Here is an 18,563-nt window from a genome sequence, read left to right as displayed (position 1 = left end):
AGAAGAATGGTGAATAAATGGGGGTCTCCAACCGCACTGCTATTGTGGTTTGTCAGCTCTTAAATTATAAAGTGATTTCAGGACTTGTCTTCTTTGAAGCCCTGATTGCTCTCCATGTCCCGTGGGAGAGGGGTACAGTGGCCCCTCAGTGGGTCCATGTGCCATATCTACACGGTTGTCTCAGTGGTGAGACTTTGCCTTCACAATCATCCAGCTTTCCACTGGACGTTTCTGCTTCCCCATGACTTCTTTAACAAGAAGTGGCCAACCCTGAAATATGGCTGCCATGCCATTTTCCACTTTCATAGGGGCAAAGAGAGAAATGATAACCAAACAGGCTCATATAAAGGAATTATTAAAAGTAAAAATAGTTTCTGATGGGGCGCCTGGGTGGCTCAGTTGGTTAAGCGTCCGACTTCGGCTCAGGTCATGATCTCGCAGTTCGCAAGTTCGAGCCCCACATTGGGCTTTGTGCTGACCGCTCGCAGCCTGGAGCCTGCTTCAGATTCTGTGTCTCCCTCTCTCTCTGCCCCTCCCCCACACATGTTCTGTCTCTCTGTCTCAAAAAAAACATTAAAAAAAATTTTTAAGAGATAAAAATAGTTTCTGAGATTTTCCTGGAGTAAATATATGTTAAATGTCACCTCTTAAACCATCTGTGATCTTCTGCGTCTAAATCCCTGCATAAGCATCCACATCCCAGTACCAGGACACAAAGCAGATACTTACTGAATATGTCTGAATGGAGGGTAACCCGAGAAAGGAACGCGAATTAACATAGTTCAGAATGATTTTCAACGCAATGGTTGAAAGTAAAAGGGCTTTTTTGGCTTACCCTCAGTCAGCTGGCAAAATTAAATTCCATTCCTCTGCCCTATGGCTGTTGATCTTTTACTTTTGTAGCCATCACCTTAGAATAATTGTGTTACCATTGTAATTGGAGGCCCATTAAGGATGTCGTAGGCACATTGACCTATTACATGTTAAAGCATGGTGTGGCTCTAGCCGCATTGCAGATGCCCACCGGGCACTCAGTACGTGTGTGGTAACAGGAGGAAAGAAGGAAAGGAGGGGACAGGAGCAGGGAATGGCTATTTGGTCTTGGAGAGTTAATAAACTGTCCAGGCCTCTGTTTCTGGCTGCAAACAGGGAAGAAGTCTCTCAGTGGGCATTTCTCAAACTCTGTTTCACAGCCCACTAATGTTCTGGGAAACATAATGGGTATTCTTTTAAAAAATCCATGGCAGAATATGTTTGGGAAAGTTCTGTGTCAGGTTTAATAAGTTTCTTTACCAAAGGACTCATCAGAACCCTCCCCTGAGAGGGTCCACTGTGAACCCCAGAAAGGGAGGCAGTAGGCACTGTGGGCTCACTAAGGCCCCCTCCCAGCACTGACATTCTATAAGCTGGAGTGCCCCCCGCATAAGGCTGACTATTGACCAAAGCCGTAAGTTCTGCTGTGCTGTAAATGGGTCACAATGTGACCGTGTGTGCACATGCTGGCATTTCCATTTCTCGGTTTGGAACTGATGGATCTGATTGATTGCCCGGAAAGCAGAGGTGTGTCTGTCCCCCCTGACGTGCCTCTCCCTGGATCCTTACTTGCCCTCGGCCCTGCCTGGCATAGTCCATTGGCAGCCCTACCCCTGCCCTACCCCTGCCCTACCCCTGCCCCAGCTTCGTGTTAGGAACCTCAGCTTAGCACGCTAACAACTAGAGCACCCCCTAAATTCACTGGGGAATCTGGCATATGAAAGTCCCGATAGTAACCTTCGGTTTTCTCCCCCAAACTGTGTATGAGCTGCTAGGACTGCTCCTGAAGTTCCAGAATCCCAGTTTCCATGGTGAATCCATCTGTACCCTTTACTTGAAATCTTTAAAGGCCACTTCTCTTTGCTAGCACCCACAGCTTTTATAATATATCTGCAACAGTCCATGCACTCTCCCCGGTCGGTATGAGAAAGGGGGTGGATGGCAGTAACACCTCTTTGTAAGTCTCACCTAAGGGTAGGTTGAGGGAGCATGACCAAGGCCACCTGTCACACACGGGATGACTTCAGGATAAAAACCAAATGCCATTGTCCTTACACCTCTGTTTCACTTCATCTGCATGTTACCATAATAATCTCCAATTCTGTCACATTTTTGGTGCCAAAGAAATACTCATATGCATTGTCAAGTCCTAAATTTGACAAGCTCTTGTGGGATCTCAGATCTGACATATTTTTTTGAAGGGAAGATGGAGAAGGTGCCAGAAAAGATGTCCTCAGCTAGCATGAGGACAAATTAACTCCTTATTCACTAGCTATGCCACAGTAGCACTGGATCTAAGAAACGCTGCCATGCAACTTTGTGTTCTTTGTGTTGCATGATAACGCACTCACCAGTAAGGAGTGTGCTATTGATTGATTCATTCATTCATTCATTCATTCGCACCAAGAGCCTCTTAAATGCCAGGTACTGTTCTAGGCACTATTGAGACAGCAGTGATCAACATAGACAAAATCTTCTCCCTCGTGTCACTTGCATTCTAAAAGGAGGAAAAGGAAAATGAATTGAAAAAGCACTTATTTACAATATTAGGCGTTAACTGCTAACATCAGGCAGAGAAGGGAGATGGTATTGGCAGATGAGTTGCAATTTTAAGTCGAGCGGTCAGAGAAGGCCTCGGTGAGAAGACCACCGAGTAAGGGAGTGATGACTAGCCGGGGCTTTCTGAGCAGAGAGACAAGCGTGCTAGGGAATGCCTGGTATATTCTAGGAACAGCTCAGAGGCCAGTATGGCTGCTGAGGGATGGGCGAAGGAGCGTGGTGGCAGATGAGGGGGTGGGATGATGTGGACTCCACCGCTTTTCCCTTCCTTTGTCCTCCTGAATATCCAGGCTGACTTGGATCCTGTCAGGGCTTATGTTCTAGATCTCTCTCATATATTCCTCCCATGATGCTCCCCCTGAAAATAGTCCAGACCCTTAGTCATTTTGCAGTGAATGTCTCTGCTCCAGCCTCTCTGCTTTTCTAGCCACATTGCTGTAGCTGAATAGTGCTACCTAAGTACTGTGGCATCCTTCTGCAGCTTGACCGTGCAGCGGGTGCTGCTGCACGGCCTCCGTCTGTGCGCCAACTCACTGCTCCACGTTCCCATGTATGTTCTTTCCAACTTCAGTGACGTCACAGTACTTGAGTCCCTCCTCTTGCCCTGAGGGCCCTCCCCACACCTCCGCTGATGTAAGTTGGCCAACCTATAAGAGCTCCGTCTCTGCCTCCTCTCATTAGCGCCCCACCCCACCCCCGCGTGATGATCCCTGCTCCCTCTGAACTCGCAGAGCCCTCGCCTGCCTTACGTCTCGTTTGGAACTTGGCACAGTCCTCCAGTCACTGGATTCTCCTACCCGACACGTGTTTGCCAAGCATCCGTTTGGTGTGGATAGAACTCTGTGGTATCTTTTATGGTCACGTGAGGACCCTGGGTTTGAACCCTTGTTCCACTGGTTTCTGGCTGTGTAGCCTTATTCAAATGACTTACCACACTGTTCATCAGTTTCCTTGTCCGCTGAGTGGGGATAACCATTCCAGCTTGTAGGGTCGATGGAAAGATTGAGTTACTCTCTGTCGGTTGTGTGATACGTTAACATGGAAGCATTAGCTGCTTCCCATTTTAATTTCCGGCTGAACATGGAGGGATTGTATCTGTTGCTTTATTTCATTTCAGAGCTTAGTGACTTAATGCATGGATTATAGCCATTGAATGTATGCCGATGATGATACTCTGTGGCCAGACATAAGACTTGGCCAAACATGTAAGACTTCGGGGCACAGGTATGACTTGGCAAAGCTAATACAGGAGTAGTAGCTTCTGTGTCATCTGCTCAGCTCTCCTAGCTCAGGGCCAGACCTCAGAGAGCTTACATAAACTCTAAAGCCATTACCTGATTTTATGAACTATTTTAGGAAATATTTATTAAGGTTCATATATCTAAATTTTGTAAACTGCAAAAGAGGTGACTGTTTTGCTAGGAGGAAAACTAATAATTAACCGAATTCCAGGAATCTGAAGAACTGGTACATTGTATTTTCTATACGCTCTTTCTGGGGGCACAGCAGGAGGGTGGTGACAGCGGAGGGCATGCTGTTCCCTCCACCACCTCCTCCCCTCCAGAGTCCCAGTTCCATGCTGAGCCCAGAGAGGCAAAGGGCTGCTTCTCCAACAGCATAGCATCCAGAACTGTGAAGCTGTACTTGCCAGGCTTCTCCTATCCAAGTGCACATTCCTTCATATGCAGACTTTGTGTGTTTGCCACGATGGACAACCACAGTGCTGATATTAATAAGAGAAAAAAGAATAGAAGTGACTAAGATATTGAGTGTTTAGTATGTGCTAACTCACTTTCTGGCAGTAACAGAATGGTATCCGGCTCTCCAGGGGCCCAGGAAGTGAACTGAATTAATTTCGGCCCTTTTATTATATACCTGTGTCTTCTAAGTACATTCTGTGATGTTATTGTTATTGCAGTTCAGTCTCCTCTGCTGAGTGAATTTGAACAATATTCTCTCCAATGAATAATTTATAATGAAATGTAGAATAATTATTTATTTCTTCCGCCTCCGTCCCAGATTATAACTTTCATGAAGGTTATAATTCATGAAGAATCTTATACTCTAATCTGTCACTATATCCACAGCCGGGTGGTTCCATGGGGAGGGTCCCGAGTGGCCATCCTGGGCCCCAGGTTTTGAAGGGGAGGATTTGTAATGGGATGTTAGGCCTTGCTTCTCCTCTTAGAACATTGTTGCCATTCAGTTTCAAAGCCAATTGGCTTGTGTATTCAGTCACTCAGTTAATAAATGATGGAGCTCAGATTTGAGCTTCAGTCTCTAGAGCCCGTAACCCACAGGTAACACTTACTGTTTTACCATTAAATTGTCCTTCAGTGTAAGCAGAGACAGCTTCGTTGTCCTGTCTGTCCTAAGCATTTATGGGCCATGGAACAGTGAGGAAGACCATGCCTTCAGAAAGCCTAATGTATAGATTACCATCTGCCTGTCTTCCCCCTTTGGGCAAACAGGGACCATAGTGGGGGGGGGGGGGGGGGGAGGCTGATTTCTCCAACCACCTCCTCCTGGCTTCAAACATGGCTCAGAGTCTAAAGTCAGACACACACACACACGCGCACACACACACACACACACACACACACACACCTGACACACCCCTGCTTCATTCTGGTCAGGCTGTAGGATATTATGAGGGGAGAATTCAGTAGCAGACAACAATAAGACAGGAACAGTTGCAGTACTTCCTTTATAGCTCATGGGGAAATTGGGAAGATCAAAAGAAAAATGAGATGCAAAAGGAGTTGCCCTTTGGGCAGGGGGTGGAGATGCGAACCAGCACTCCCACTCCTGGGTGTTTACCTTAGAGAAATGAAAATTTATGCTCATGCAGAAACCTGCACATGAATGTTACAGCTGCTCTATTTGTAACTACCCCAAACCGAAAGTAACCTAAATGTCCTTACATGGATAAATGGATAAACAAGCCGATACATCCGTACGATGCAATTCTACTCAGCAATAAAAAGGAATGACCTACAGATCCTCCTGGATGCATCGCAAGGGCATTATTAGAAGTGCAAAAACCCATCTCAGAAGGTTACGTGCTGTATGATTCCATTTAAATGACATTCTGGAAAAGACAAAACTTAACGGGGATAGAGAACAGATCAGTGGTCGCCAGAGGTTAAAGGTGGGGGGTGTTTCAGCAGGTGATGGGATTGTTCTATGTTCTGATTGTGCCTGGGGTTACAAGATTCTGTGTATGGTCAAAATGCATAGAACTAATGGGGATATAGTGTTTCACAGGTTCGTAGTTTCATGGTGGGGATGGCTGCACAACAGTGTGAATATACTTCATGCCACAGTACGGTACACCTAAAAAAATTTAAAATGAAAAAAAAAAATTAATGCTACATTTTACGTCAGTTACACTTTACCACAATTTAAAATGCATGCATGAAAGAATAACACATTTCATTAAAATAATACAAGTCGGGGCGCCTGGGTGACTCAGTCGGTTGAGCATCCGACTTTGGCTCAGGTCATGATCTCATGGTTCATGGGTTCGAGCCCTGCCTCAGGCTCTGTGCTGATAGCTCAGAGCCTGGAACGTGCTTCGGATTCTGTCTCCTTCTCTTTCTCTCCGCCCCTCCCCTGCTTGCACTCTGTCTCTGTCTCTCAAAAATAAACATTAAAATAAATAAATAAATAAATAAATAAATAAATATCGATAATAAAACTAGTAGTGAAGCAGGGTATCCATGGTAATAATAATGATAACGGGAGGGTCCTGGGTAGGTAAAAAAAAAAAAAAGCGGTCCCTTTAGGATTCTGCTGCTCTGCCACATCCTCATAAAAGCCACCCTTGTGTCTGAAGCCTTCCCACCTTTTCCCTCGGGTGCCTTGGAAGGCTGAGTGGCATTTGGGCATTGATTCTTTTTGTGATTCAAATGTAAAAGCAGGCATAATGGGATGAATATTTATGTGGAGGATTGTTAAGCTCTGAGGACAAAAGCCCCCAGATTCCGTGTCCGTGTGGATGGACCCTGCAAGCAGAAAGTACAGTATCCGTCTCTGCAAGGTCATGGTGCTGGCCGGTCCCAATCCGCACATGCTGGTCAGACTCCCACTGAATGAGAAGAGCCATTTTCAGGCAGCCAAGTGCCCAGGAAGGCATTTCCTCCCCACCCTCTTCATGTTAGTAGAGCTGCTGTCATTTGTGTGCCCTCATTCACAGGATCTAGCTCTAATTAACCTCATTGGGCTTTGTCTGGTGGTCAGCACAGAAGCCTGGACCCAGTCAGTATTTAGGAGGGTTTTTCTTTTGTTTTCAGAACCTGCTCTTTCTCCTGGCGTCATGGCCGCAAAGACTTCTCTGCAGACGTATTTCCTCACTCACCATGGAAACTAAGCAGTGTTGGAGGAGGACTCTTAAAGCAGAGGGGGGTCTTCCGGTGTAAACCCACGTTAGCTTCCCATCTCTATCCTTCCAAACCCAGCCCATTCACCCCGCCAGCTTACACCCAGCCTCCTCCAAGAAGCCTTCCAGGCTGATTCCGGTCTTTCTCTTTTGAAGAGAACATGCCTGGTACATGCCGGGGCGGTCTTGTATTTTAGCTAGCTGTGCACATGCCATCTTCCATATTCTCAGAAGGGAGGGTGGTAGCTGATGATGTTTCCATTCCTCTTTACCACCCCCACCCCCACCCCCACCGCCTGGTTCCAGATCATCATGGGAGCTCAAGTCCTGCTCAGCTCCTCTCTATCTTAGTCCTCCAACCTGTCCTTCGTGCTGGCACCTCTGGGCTCTTTCTAACACAAAAACCCACTCTTGACACTCAGTTGCCTCTGATAATGATGATGCTGACAGTAATAATAATGACAGCAATAATAGCTAATATGGTATATTTATCATGTGCCAGGCACAGTGCTAATATTTTGCCGAGATTAATTGGCTGAATACTAAGAAGGCTTATGGGGTAGGTACTGTTATTAGCCCCACTGCACAAAAGTGGAAACCGGGGCACAGAGAAGTTAAGTGAGGTGCTCCAGGTCACACAGCTATCAAGCAGCAGAGCTGGGATTTGAATTCAGACAGTTTGGCTCCAGAGGCCCTGCTGTTTCTTCTCCCTTAGAGCATGCGCTCTGAACTTCCTTGTGTCGCATTCAAGTCCCTTTGTGATCCCGGCTCTGTCTCCGTCTTCAGCCATGTCAGCCTCCAGTTATCACGGCCACATCTGCGAGGCTCAGACAGTGACAAGCAGTTCATGATCTCTAGTCATGCCCAAACTCTCTCCCCATCGGATGTCACTGCACCCCGTTGTCACTACCTAGAAGCCCCTTTGCTCCTCTTGTCCAACTGGAAAACGCTTCCTTCCGGTCTTGACCCCCATGCTGCCGCTTCTGTAAGGCTGTTGAGGATGATGCCCCGTGCTCTGTGCTCCCACAGCTGCATAGGCACATTACTCCTAACACCCATCATGTTGCTCACTGTCCCTTCACCACGCCAGGCTTGTCCCCTGGTCAGGCCTTTGTGTCTGCTGTTCCCTGGGCCCAGTATGCGTTCCCCAGGTCTTTGCAGGCCTGGATCCTTCTTGTCACGCGGGTTTCCATTCAGATGCCACCTTCTCGGAGAGGCCTTTGCAGGACAGCTGATCTGAACTTGTTCTTCTACTGGTCACTCTTTTTCTTGTCTGATAGCTGTTTCTAGCTTCTTCGTAGTACTTCATTGTCACTATTTAAAACCGTCCACGTTCCAGTTGTCTATTGCTGCACAGTAGACCACCCTAACACTTAGCGGCTTGAAGCAAGAACCATTTCAGGGTATTTGACTAATTTGGGGGTCATATATTTGCTCAGGGCTTCACTGGGCGATTCTTCTGCTTCATGTGGCATCAGCTGAGGTCATGTGGTAGTCTTCTGGTAGCTGGGCTCAGCTGAAGGGTCCAAGATGGCTTTACTCTAATACCTGGTACTCTTACTGGAACAATTGGAAGCCTGGGCTAGGCTGGGACTGTAGACAGGACTGTGATGGCTCCAGCGTGGTGGCCTCAGGGTTGTTGGACTTTTTACAGAATGGACTGCTTCCCCTGAAGCGAGGTTCCAAGAGGTCCAGGTGGAAGCTGGAAAGATTCTTATAACCTAGCCTCAGAAGTCCCAGAATGCAGGGGCACCTACATGGCCCAGTCGGTTAAGTGTCTGACTTCAGTTCAGGTCATGATCTCAGAGCTTGTGGATCTCAGCCCCACAGGGGGCTCTGTGCAGACAGCTCAGAGCCTGCTTCAGATTCTGTGTCTCCCTCTCTTTCTGGCCCTCCCCCATTTGTGTTCTCTCTCTCTCTCTCTCTCAAACTAAATAAACATTAAAAAAGAAAAAGGCACAGAAGTAAATGTGTAGTTACTTCTGCACATCTTATTGGCCAAGCAAGTCACCAAGCACAGGCCAGAATCAAAGGGAGAGAACATAGACCTCACCCCTTGGTGGAAGGAGTGGAAGAATTGGTGGCTCTCAGTCCACCACCTTTAACAGGCAGGGGTCACTTATTATTCGCCTCCCTTCTTTATAATGTGAACTCTTTCAAAGCAGGATCTTATTCTTCTGTAATACTGTATCCCCAGCACCGAGAATAACATCTACACATGGCAGATGCCCATAGATCCTTGCTGAATAGCTGTATGAATGAAAGAATAAAGGAATGAATGAAAAAGAAAATGAATAGAAAATCGAATGAATGTTTACATCTCTGACTGTTTAATATGTAAATCTTTTGAAAACAGAGCCTGATTTTTTTCTTCTTCTTCGTACCCTTAGTTCTTAATACAGCCCTCTACACTAGGAGATGCTTGGCAAATATTTACCAAATGAATTGATGCGTTTTAATTATTATAGTTAAAGGAGATAATGTGAGTTATTACATAGGTGTTGGATATGAGTAACCGCTACGAATGAATTAGTAATGCCTTATACATAGGAAAATAAGTTTATATATTTATTTAATAAATAAGACGAAATGGATCAGATCCACACTTCCCTTACCCTTCTCTGCAACAGTCTGTATGGGAGGCTCTCCATTCAGCCCCACGGCCCTCCAGTCCAATCATCTTCGGGTGAGGCAGGGACCTTTACTCCAGCCTTCTAGCACCTCTCTCCTGGCATGGCTTGCCAAGACTAATTCACTTTGAGGTTCTTAAGACAGGGGCTGAGATGATGGTCTAAACAGCTAAGAGGGTTGATTTCTGATTCCCCACAGCTGTCCAGGAGGATCAAGTGAGATTACAGTTCTCTTAACATTCGGCATTGTTTTGCCCTTGTGCAAATGTGTGCTTACAGTTATTGCTGGAAGCCACGTGTTGAATCCAGAGGGTGAATGCAAGTCAGCATTTGACGTGCCAGAAAGGAAAGGACACCCTCACAGGTGGCCCCACTTGCCGTGTGGGGCTTCATTCCCAGTAAGCAGTAGTAGGGACTAGTCAGCCAGCATACGAGCCAGCAGTGGGAAGGCTCAGCTCCCAGAGGTGGGATTTGAATTCAATCCCTCAGCTTGTCCTCCAGCTTCGCCATGTGGCCTGGAACAACTTACTTGGTCTCTTTAGGCCTTCAGTTTCCTCACTTGTGATATGGGGAAATCTGTTTCTATAATCCCAATCTGGGTAACTCGGGAAAAAGATTCCAAATTCAAGGAAACCCTGTGATGGCCAAAGGTGACCAATAAGGAATACTGTGTACAATTCCCTACTTAAAAATCAGACAGAGCTCTTTAATCCAGTGTTGATCTCCTGGGTGTATTGGGGGGGGTTTAAATCCTTTTTAATTGTTTCTTGGGATCCCCCCCCCCCCCCCCGTTCTGTGAATTTTAAGACTCGTGGTTCCTGGCAGTACAAAATGATACTCCTTCCCCAAACCCCAGAGAGCATTGATTGCTATTCAGGTTAAACAAGTGCCATATAATGCCTCACAGCTTGGGGTAAATTTTGTTACAGGGCATTTAGTGGAAGTGTCAAAGTATTTGGGAGATTATTCTTTCCTTCTTCCCCACAGGCCTCACTGAACATGCAGTTCTCTATGGCCATGAATTTTAGCCAAGTTCAATGTCCAATGATGGATATTTTTTTTTAAATTCGAGTTTTATTTAAACCTCTCAAGCTGGGACAAGAATTTTCAAAGGAAAAGGCAAGCTCACTTCTGCCTCTGCTTTGGCTAATTCTGGGGCAGTGCGCTCACCCTCTTGGTCCCCAGAACTGGCCTAGTTTAAGGAACAAATGAGAGAACAAGAGTTTTCCATCTTAGGGAACATTGGCTAACACGAGACAATTTTAGATGTTAGAACTTCATCCTCAGAGAAGCAGTCAATAATTTTGAGAATCCAACATGTGCCAGATACTGTGTTAAGTGGTTTCCTATATATTATTACTAAAAATAATACTTCCAGAAAAATGGGGCTCTGTGAATTTAAATAACTTGCCCATGTTCACACAGCTGGTCAGAGAAGGAACTAGAAGCCAATACAAATTATCTGCTTCTAAGACCAGTGCATTCCAAGGACTGTGCCTTTCCATTCTTTCAGTGCTGGCTGGTTTCTCTGATTGTTTTCTTACGGAGGATGCTTTCACCTTTCAGTGTTTAAGAATCTGGCTCCGTTATCATTTATTTCCTTTAGATTTTTAATGACTCTATTTTCAAATATTTTCTCTCCCTTGGTGGCTTCTCTCTTCATGATCTTAACTTTCTTTCAAAGAGTACTTAATTTTGATGAAGCCTGATTTTTTTTTCCTTTATTGGTGGATTGTGCTTTGGTGTCATATCTCTAGAAATCAATCTTTGTCTAACTCAAGGTTACAAAGACTGTGTCCTGTATTTTCTCCTGGAAATATTATAATGTATATTTAGGCATGTGATTCACTTTGTGTTAATTTCTATATATCTCATGAGGTGTGGGATGAAGTTCTTTTTTTTTTTTTTTTTTTTTTTTTGCATGTGGATATCTAATTGTTCCTGTACCATTTGTTGAAGACACTCCTATCTCTGCTTAATTGCCTTTGTGACCATATATGTGTTAGTCTGTTGGTGGGCACTCTATTCTGTTCAGATGATCTCCTTATTTTCTCCGTGCTATTATCACACTGTCACAATCTCTATCACTTTGTAACAAGTCTTAAAGTCAGGTATTATAAGTCCTTCAACTTTTTTTCTTCTTTTGCAGTCATCTTGGCTATGTTAGGTCCTTGATCCTTTCTTTAGTTTTTGTTCAAGGACATGGTTCTAAACAACATCTGGAAATCTGAAGATAATTTAAAAATTTAAAGTTACAAAAGAGTAGTGCAGAAACTTTCCATAATCTGGCTTCATCAGGAAGTGAGGCACCCTGGACATCAGATTCTATCTGGTGAATCAAAATTATTGCGTATACCTTACATGGATTGCTAATTTTCAAAAAAAAAAAAAAAAAAAAAGACCACACATATAATGACCTACACCAGAATTGTACCTGACACGATTTCAACTTTCACGGATGTTTCAGAAAATATGCTGGGCCCTCGGATATCTTGGTCACTGTGAGGCTCAGTTGTCTTTGTTCTAGCAAAGTGGGGAGTCACTGATCAAAAGGAGTTTGTTTATACATTGCTGCCTGCTATAGAATGTATTCTGCATTTGATTTGGGGGCTACCTGTTTTCGAACAAATGAAGTATTGTCATTGACTGTGATATGCATAGCATTCTGTCTCTTCCATAAAACATATCCCTGTTGGGGCATCTGGGTGGTCCAGTCGGTTAAGTATCCAACTCCCGATTTCAGCTCAGGTCATGATCTCACAGTTCGTGAGTTTGAGCCCTGCATCAGGCTCTGCAATGACAGCGCGGAGCCCGCTCGGTATTCTGTCTCCCTCTCTGTCTGCCCCTCACCCACTTACACTCTCTATCTCTCTCAAAAATTAATAAATAAACTTTAAAAAAACATGTCTCTGTCCCCTTAAACTTACTCTCCGCTGGGGACAAAGAAGAGTGCTATTAATTAAGCCAATTGATTCCTGATAGTGTTAGCCTTCACTACCACTGTGTGTCAGTGAGCAGATTACTTGTCCTCTTTGCCTTGGTCTTCATCTGTGAAATGAAGGGTGTGGACTGGTTAACCTGGAGTGGCTTTATACAACTCTAAAATTCTAGGACTCTTTTATTCACTTAAAAATCACAACGCTTTCAAAACCAATGAAACAAAAACTCTTAATGGAGAAAAGCACTGTGATAAGTCAGACGGGAAGCCTCTTGAGTCAAGAAATAGTGGTCTTTTGATGCATCACAGATTGCCTAACCCCACTGCATGACTCTGCTCTTAACTATGGCCAACTCTGCACACTGAAGACGGTATTTGTGGTTCCTGGTGCTGTGACATTTTGTGGTTTATGAAACCCCTATATTCAGAGAAGCTCTTGAGCTTTTCAGGTCAAGGGAAAGAGAAAGGAGAATGTCTTTAAGCCCACACAAGTCCAGAGGTTCAGAGTACTCCTAAGTATTCCAAATATATCTCTGAAGTAAATATATCCCCATAGTATTGAAACCAAGAGGACTTGAAATATCTATATCGTCTTTCCTGTGCCAAGCTACGGGAGCTACTCTGGCCACGTTCTAGCTGATCACTGCTGTACTATTAGAATGGGGAGGTTGGAGAGTGTGAAGTTTACTGGGGAATGCAGAATATAGACATGAGTTTAAAATAATATAATCTTTATTGAGCACTTACTGCGTGCAAGGGTGCTGTGCCAGTCACATCTTATACATTATATCATCTAATCCACACGAGAGCCTTGAAAACGAGACATCATTGTCTCCTTCTTGCAAATGAGGAAATGATGCATGGAGTTCATGTCACTTGCCCAAGATCACACAGTCGTAAGTGGCAGAACTGATCTTCAATCCGTATCTGTCTCAATTAAGACCTTAAACTTCTAATGACTATATCAAAGAGTAGCTCTCAGAACTTAACCAGTTCATTCAGAGAGTAATTGCATTTGTAGCATGATAGAAACCCAGAACATCAAATACTTTGGGGTAGACGTGATGGAGGAAAGAATTCACAGAAGGTGTCCTGAAGAAATTGCTTTGAGTTACATTTTGAGATGAAGGACATGAACTGGCCTCAAGAGAAAAGTGAGTTCATGCTGAGGGGACAGACTATATGAGGCCATGAAGATACAAATGAATAATTTGTTCAGGAAGCAACATACAGTCTTATTAATTGCAGGGCAATACCAGAAATAAGCTGATGCCACACATCTAAGCTAAGAAATTTCACTTTGTTGTGATAGGCACTGGAGATCTACTCTTAGTTCTTAAGCAAGGGAAGGAACATAATGAAAACTGTATTTGATTTTACAGTTTGTTCAACTCATGTAGAATAAATATAGGCTTTTAATGCATCAAGGAAGGTCAAGAAAATTTCTTAGCAAAATATATTTGATATCCAACAAATTGTTTTCAGGAGTACAATGTAGTTCATCCCACTGAAGTTCTATAGCCTTAAATGGTGCAATGACAATGTATTTAGACCCCTAAATTAAGAGACCTGTAACCATATTTTACATAATTTTCAGGTGTAAAGGTGACTAAGCCCGTGCAGTTAAGCTAACAGCACATCCCCATCATCACTGATATTGTACAGTATGCACAAATGGAACATGCAAAGGTTATAGATTAAATTCAGGATTGGGAAAATAGAAAGCTCTCAACAATATGTATTAAATTGCATGGAATTGAAGTCCTCTTTCAGTTAGCAACCGCTGTTCCTAAGTGAGGGCTATTGTATTTGGTGAACTGTAGTTGGGTCCCTTCCATTATAAATCCACTAAATGCTAACTTAATATCTCTTCACGTTTTCTGAAGCATTTTCTTTCTTTCTCTGTCTGTCTCTCTCTCTTTCTCTCTCTTTCTTTCTCTCTCTCCAGTTCCAGAGACCCAATGACTTCTCACCCCCTTTTCGCTTTGGGACTGTGCCCAACGGCAGCACAGAGAGGAATATTCGCAATAACTATGCAGAAATGCATGCCTACATGGGAAAGTTCAACCAGAGGGGTGTAGATGATGCATTGCTCTCCCTGAAAACAGGGTAAGAACTGCTTCCAAGCTCAGAGTCTTTGATATGTTTCTCACATTTATTAAATGTACACTGAATCAGCTATATCATGCTTGGGTGCCAAACTTAAAGCAAACAAGACTGCATTTGCTTTCTGTGGATTTCCAAGTTGAATTTGACAATATAATTCAGGCCAGTGCACAAAGACTCCTATGCTATTACATACTTCTATGTATACTTTTTTTTTTTTTTTTTTTTTTTTTTACAAATTATGTTCTACTTGCATCAATGTAACCGTGAACCAGGAATAAATAAAATAGCTGTAAAAGTAAAAGAGAAGCGTCAAGGCTAAGGTTCATGTATTACATGTGACATGAAGACCTGTTGACTAAAAGGTGAACATGATGATTCTGGTGTCTTTTGGACAAGGGAGGAATAAAGGAAGAAAAGGGTGAAGGTTCTTAGACCACAAACAGTGAGACTGTGTTAACTGATCTCCAATTCCCGCTTTTATTGGTGTTCTTTGATCCAGCTTTATACACTAGAAAGTTATTTGTGTGTTAAGAGGAGCTCATGAACTGGAAACACCTTGGCTTGCATAATCCCAGCCACATTGGTCCCTTTATTCATTTGGCCTCTGAAAGCCACGGCTGTGGGATAAGATAGATAGACAATTGAGCATTATAGATGTTGGGACTTTGGGGTCAAGGGGTCTTGTAGCTGATTTCCTGTGTTGTATGATAACTAGCAGCACCTGGACCTCCCGGTGGCTCCAGTTTTGGAAAAGCTACTCAGATGCATGTTTCCTTAAATACTGTTAGACTCTGTCTTATCACCATGACATCACAGCAGATTACAGGAGATGAGACTTGAGCTTGGGTGTAGGACCACTTTGGTAGGTAGCCTGGCCCCTGGTACAACCACAGCTGTCCGTCATATCAGAGTTTTGGTTTTTTGGTGTGTCACTTTTCTATAGGGTCCTCGTGGGCCTTTTAAAATTTTTTGTTATCTTATCATACCGGAAAGGGCTTATTTTTTTCTTAAGGAGGGATAAAGCTAACTCACCTTGTACAATTGAAGGAGATGATGCATGCTTTTCTTTCTTGCAGACCTCTCTAGTACCTACCTATATGGCTGTATTTGAATTTCTTTCTCTACCTTCGATGTGTCTAAAGATTGGTTTGAAATATCGGTCCATGCCTTCCTGCCTTTACCCGTGGTCTTACTCCCTTCCCTACATATTCCTCCCTTGGGAAGCACAATACATAATATGAGATTCTTCTATGTTGGGAACTTGAGAGACCTGAATTCTTCTATACGTTGGGTTTTCCCGTCGTTGCGCACATTCGCTCTTAACGTAAGCCTGTGCCGCTACAACCCCGACTACTCCTTTCTCTCCTTCTGGTGCAAAACAGAATATTGAAACCTTTCTGACCACAAAAATAGCACTGCACATCTATCGAAACACACACACCTACACTTATCCCCACTCTGGACTGTAATGAACTGAGAAATGAAAAATGTTATATAAATCTACCCCGTGCTATTTGTTGTTATCATTGTGATGGTTACTTTTCATTATTTCTGTTATTATTTTTATTGATTCCTTTTTACTCCTTCTCCTTTCAGACACAGCTTATGAGTTGGCTTCAGGCCCGACTTACATTCTCATCATTCCCAGTGGGAGGGAAAGAACTCCTCCTTTCAACCTGAAATCACATAAAGAACAGCCTGCGATTTAGGCTTTAGATTCTGGCTGAGTTCCAACTCGAGCCTTACTTTGAACCAGTCCTCTCCATAGTTGGCTGGAACCCTATTGCTTCATATTAATGGCCCCATAGGTAGTTTTGGGCTAAAATTCCTCCATTGGATTGTTTGTTTGCTTCTTCTTTGCACAGGAAACTGGATGCCTTCATCTATGATGCAGCAGTGCTGAACTACATGGCAGGCAGAGATGAAGGCTGCAAGCTGGTGACCATTGGCAGTGGGAAGGTCTTTGCTTCCACGGGTTATGGCATTGCCATCCAAAAAGATTCTGGGTGGAAGCGCCAGGTGGACCTTGCTATCCTGCAGCTATTTGGAGATGGTGAGTCAAAGAAAGGGGAAATGCTTATTTGGGCTCTTCTCACGGCTAGTCCAAAACACCAACCTTTCTTTCTTCTCCATTCCTGTAACCCTTGCACTTCCAGACAGTTATCTCACGGTATACTGTGAAGTTTTGGGGGGGTAGGCATTAGTTTCCTACAGCTGCCATAACAAAGTACCCTCGCTGAGTGACTTAAAGAATAGAAATTTGTCTCACAGTTCTGGAGGCCAGAAATCCAAGATAAAGTGTCAGCATCAATTCCTTTGGAAGGCCTCAAGGGAGAATCTCTTCCATGCCCCTCCCCTGGCTCATGGTGGTTTTCTGGCAGCCTTTAGCGTTCCTTCACTTGTAGACACATCGCCCCATCTCTGCCCTCATGATCACACGCCATTTTCCCTATGTAGATGCCTGATTTCCCCCCCATTTTTAAAGATGCCAAGTGTAATGGATAGGGGCCCACCCTACTCCAGCATGATATCCTCTTGTCTAATTACATCTGCAACTACCTCATTTCCAAATAAAGTCACATTTCAAGGTACTGAGGATTAGGACATCAACATAGGAATTTGGCGGTGGTCACGGGGTGGGTGCACAGTTCAACCCATAACTGGGTGAAATTTGGGAGGATTAATGTAGTTGATCAAGGAGGTACATTTCAGGATTGCAGGGTATGATTAGACCTTCAGGGATCAAGTAAGAGGGGCTAGTATTAGATGTTCCAGACAGTCTTTTCACATGTGGCCGGAGCAGTAGAGAGAGCTTCGGAAAGGCTTCTGCTTTTTGTGTGTCCAGAGAAAGGCCAGTACACTTGTGGCCATCTATTCATTCTTCCCTCTCTCCCATCTTGCTCTTTAAGCTGGAAGAGATAGGAAGCAGGGACAGGGTCCTCTGAGGCAGAAACTCGTAAGGCACTCCCCAGTGTCATTTTGGCAGGAGACTGAGGCAGCCATCTTGCTTTGAGAAGATCTCCAATTTCATTACACTCCAGCCTTCGGCATTCCTCTCCACTTTGTTTTTTAAAGTACCTACTCTTCCTGTTAGTCTCCCAGAAGCTAATCCAGTTATGCGAGGGCAGCCTGACTCTGCTTGGCCCCACAGGCCATCAGCCAGGAGGTTGTCTAAATTATGTCTGCAGAACCTTTGCTGTTAGGGATGAGATTCAAGGCAGAGGAACACAGCTGGATTTTCAGACTCCAGGTGAAGTCCGTTGTTCCACTAGTTAGGAAAATCATAGTTTGATCAAAGAAATGAGTAAAATGTGATTTGATTTGGGGCGCCTGGGTGGCGCAGTCGCTTAAGTGTCCGACTTCGGCTTAGGCCATGATCTCACAGTTCGTGAGTTTGAGCCCCGCATCGGGCTCTGTGTGGACAGCTCAGAGCCTAGAGCCTGCTTCTGATTCTGTCTTTCTCTCTCTCTCTCTGTCCCTCCCCTGTTTGCTCTCTGTCTCTCTCTCTCTCTCAAAAATAAATAAACATTCAAAAAATGTTTTAAAGTGATTTGATTAACACTGGAAAGACTCAAGGCTTATAGCTGAAGCATATAAGCCATGTTGGTATAAGGGCTTCTATAATTTTCATGTAGCTGTCACTTAAAGGCAATAACAGAGCCTCTGTCTATGAGGAAGGGAAACAGTAGAGATTGTTTGCAGAAGTTACCAAAGCTCCAGTCAGTTTACTCAAAGTTCAAATTTTTAACCAAACTGAAATTATTAGAACAGGTAGCTTTCTTCATGAGATTTTCAGAATTTTGTTTGCCTAGAATTAGATGCATTCAAGGGCACGTGAATTTTTTCATTTTCCTTTTGTCTAAGGTTTGTACCTTCCTAATTTCTAGTATCCAGGGGAGTGGATAAAGGTTAT

General features: G+C 44.0%; 1 protein-coding gene across 1 annotated transcript in view; it reads left to right on the top strand.

The window, feature by feature from the left end:
* Window positions 1–18,563, top strand: part of GRIN2B (glutamate ionotropic receptor NMDA type subunit 2B) — a 417,341-nt gene that overhangs the window by 386,206 nt on the left and 12,572 nt on the right. The window contains exons 12-13 of the mRNA XM_060658319.3: window positions 14,490–14,650; window positions 16,516–16,703. Coding sequence (XP_060514302.1) covers window positions 14,490–14,650; window positions 16,516–16,703 — 349 coding nt within the window. The remainder of the gene's footprint in view (window positions 1–14,489; window positions 14,651–16,515; window positions 16,704–18,563) is intronic.

The sequence above is a fragment of the Panthera onca genome, chromosome B4, assembly GCF_046562875.1.
Source record: "Panthera onca isolate mPanOnc1 chromosome B4, mPanOnc1 haplotype 2, whole genome shotgun sequence".
NCBI classification, from domain to species: domain Eukaryota; kingdom Metazoa; phylum Chordata; class Mammalia; order Carnivora; family Felidae; genus Panthera; species Panthera onca.
The sequence above is the reverse complement of the archived record's forward strand: the minus strand, read 5'-3'. Positions and strand labels throughout refer to the sequence as shown.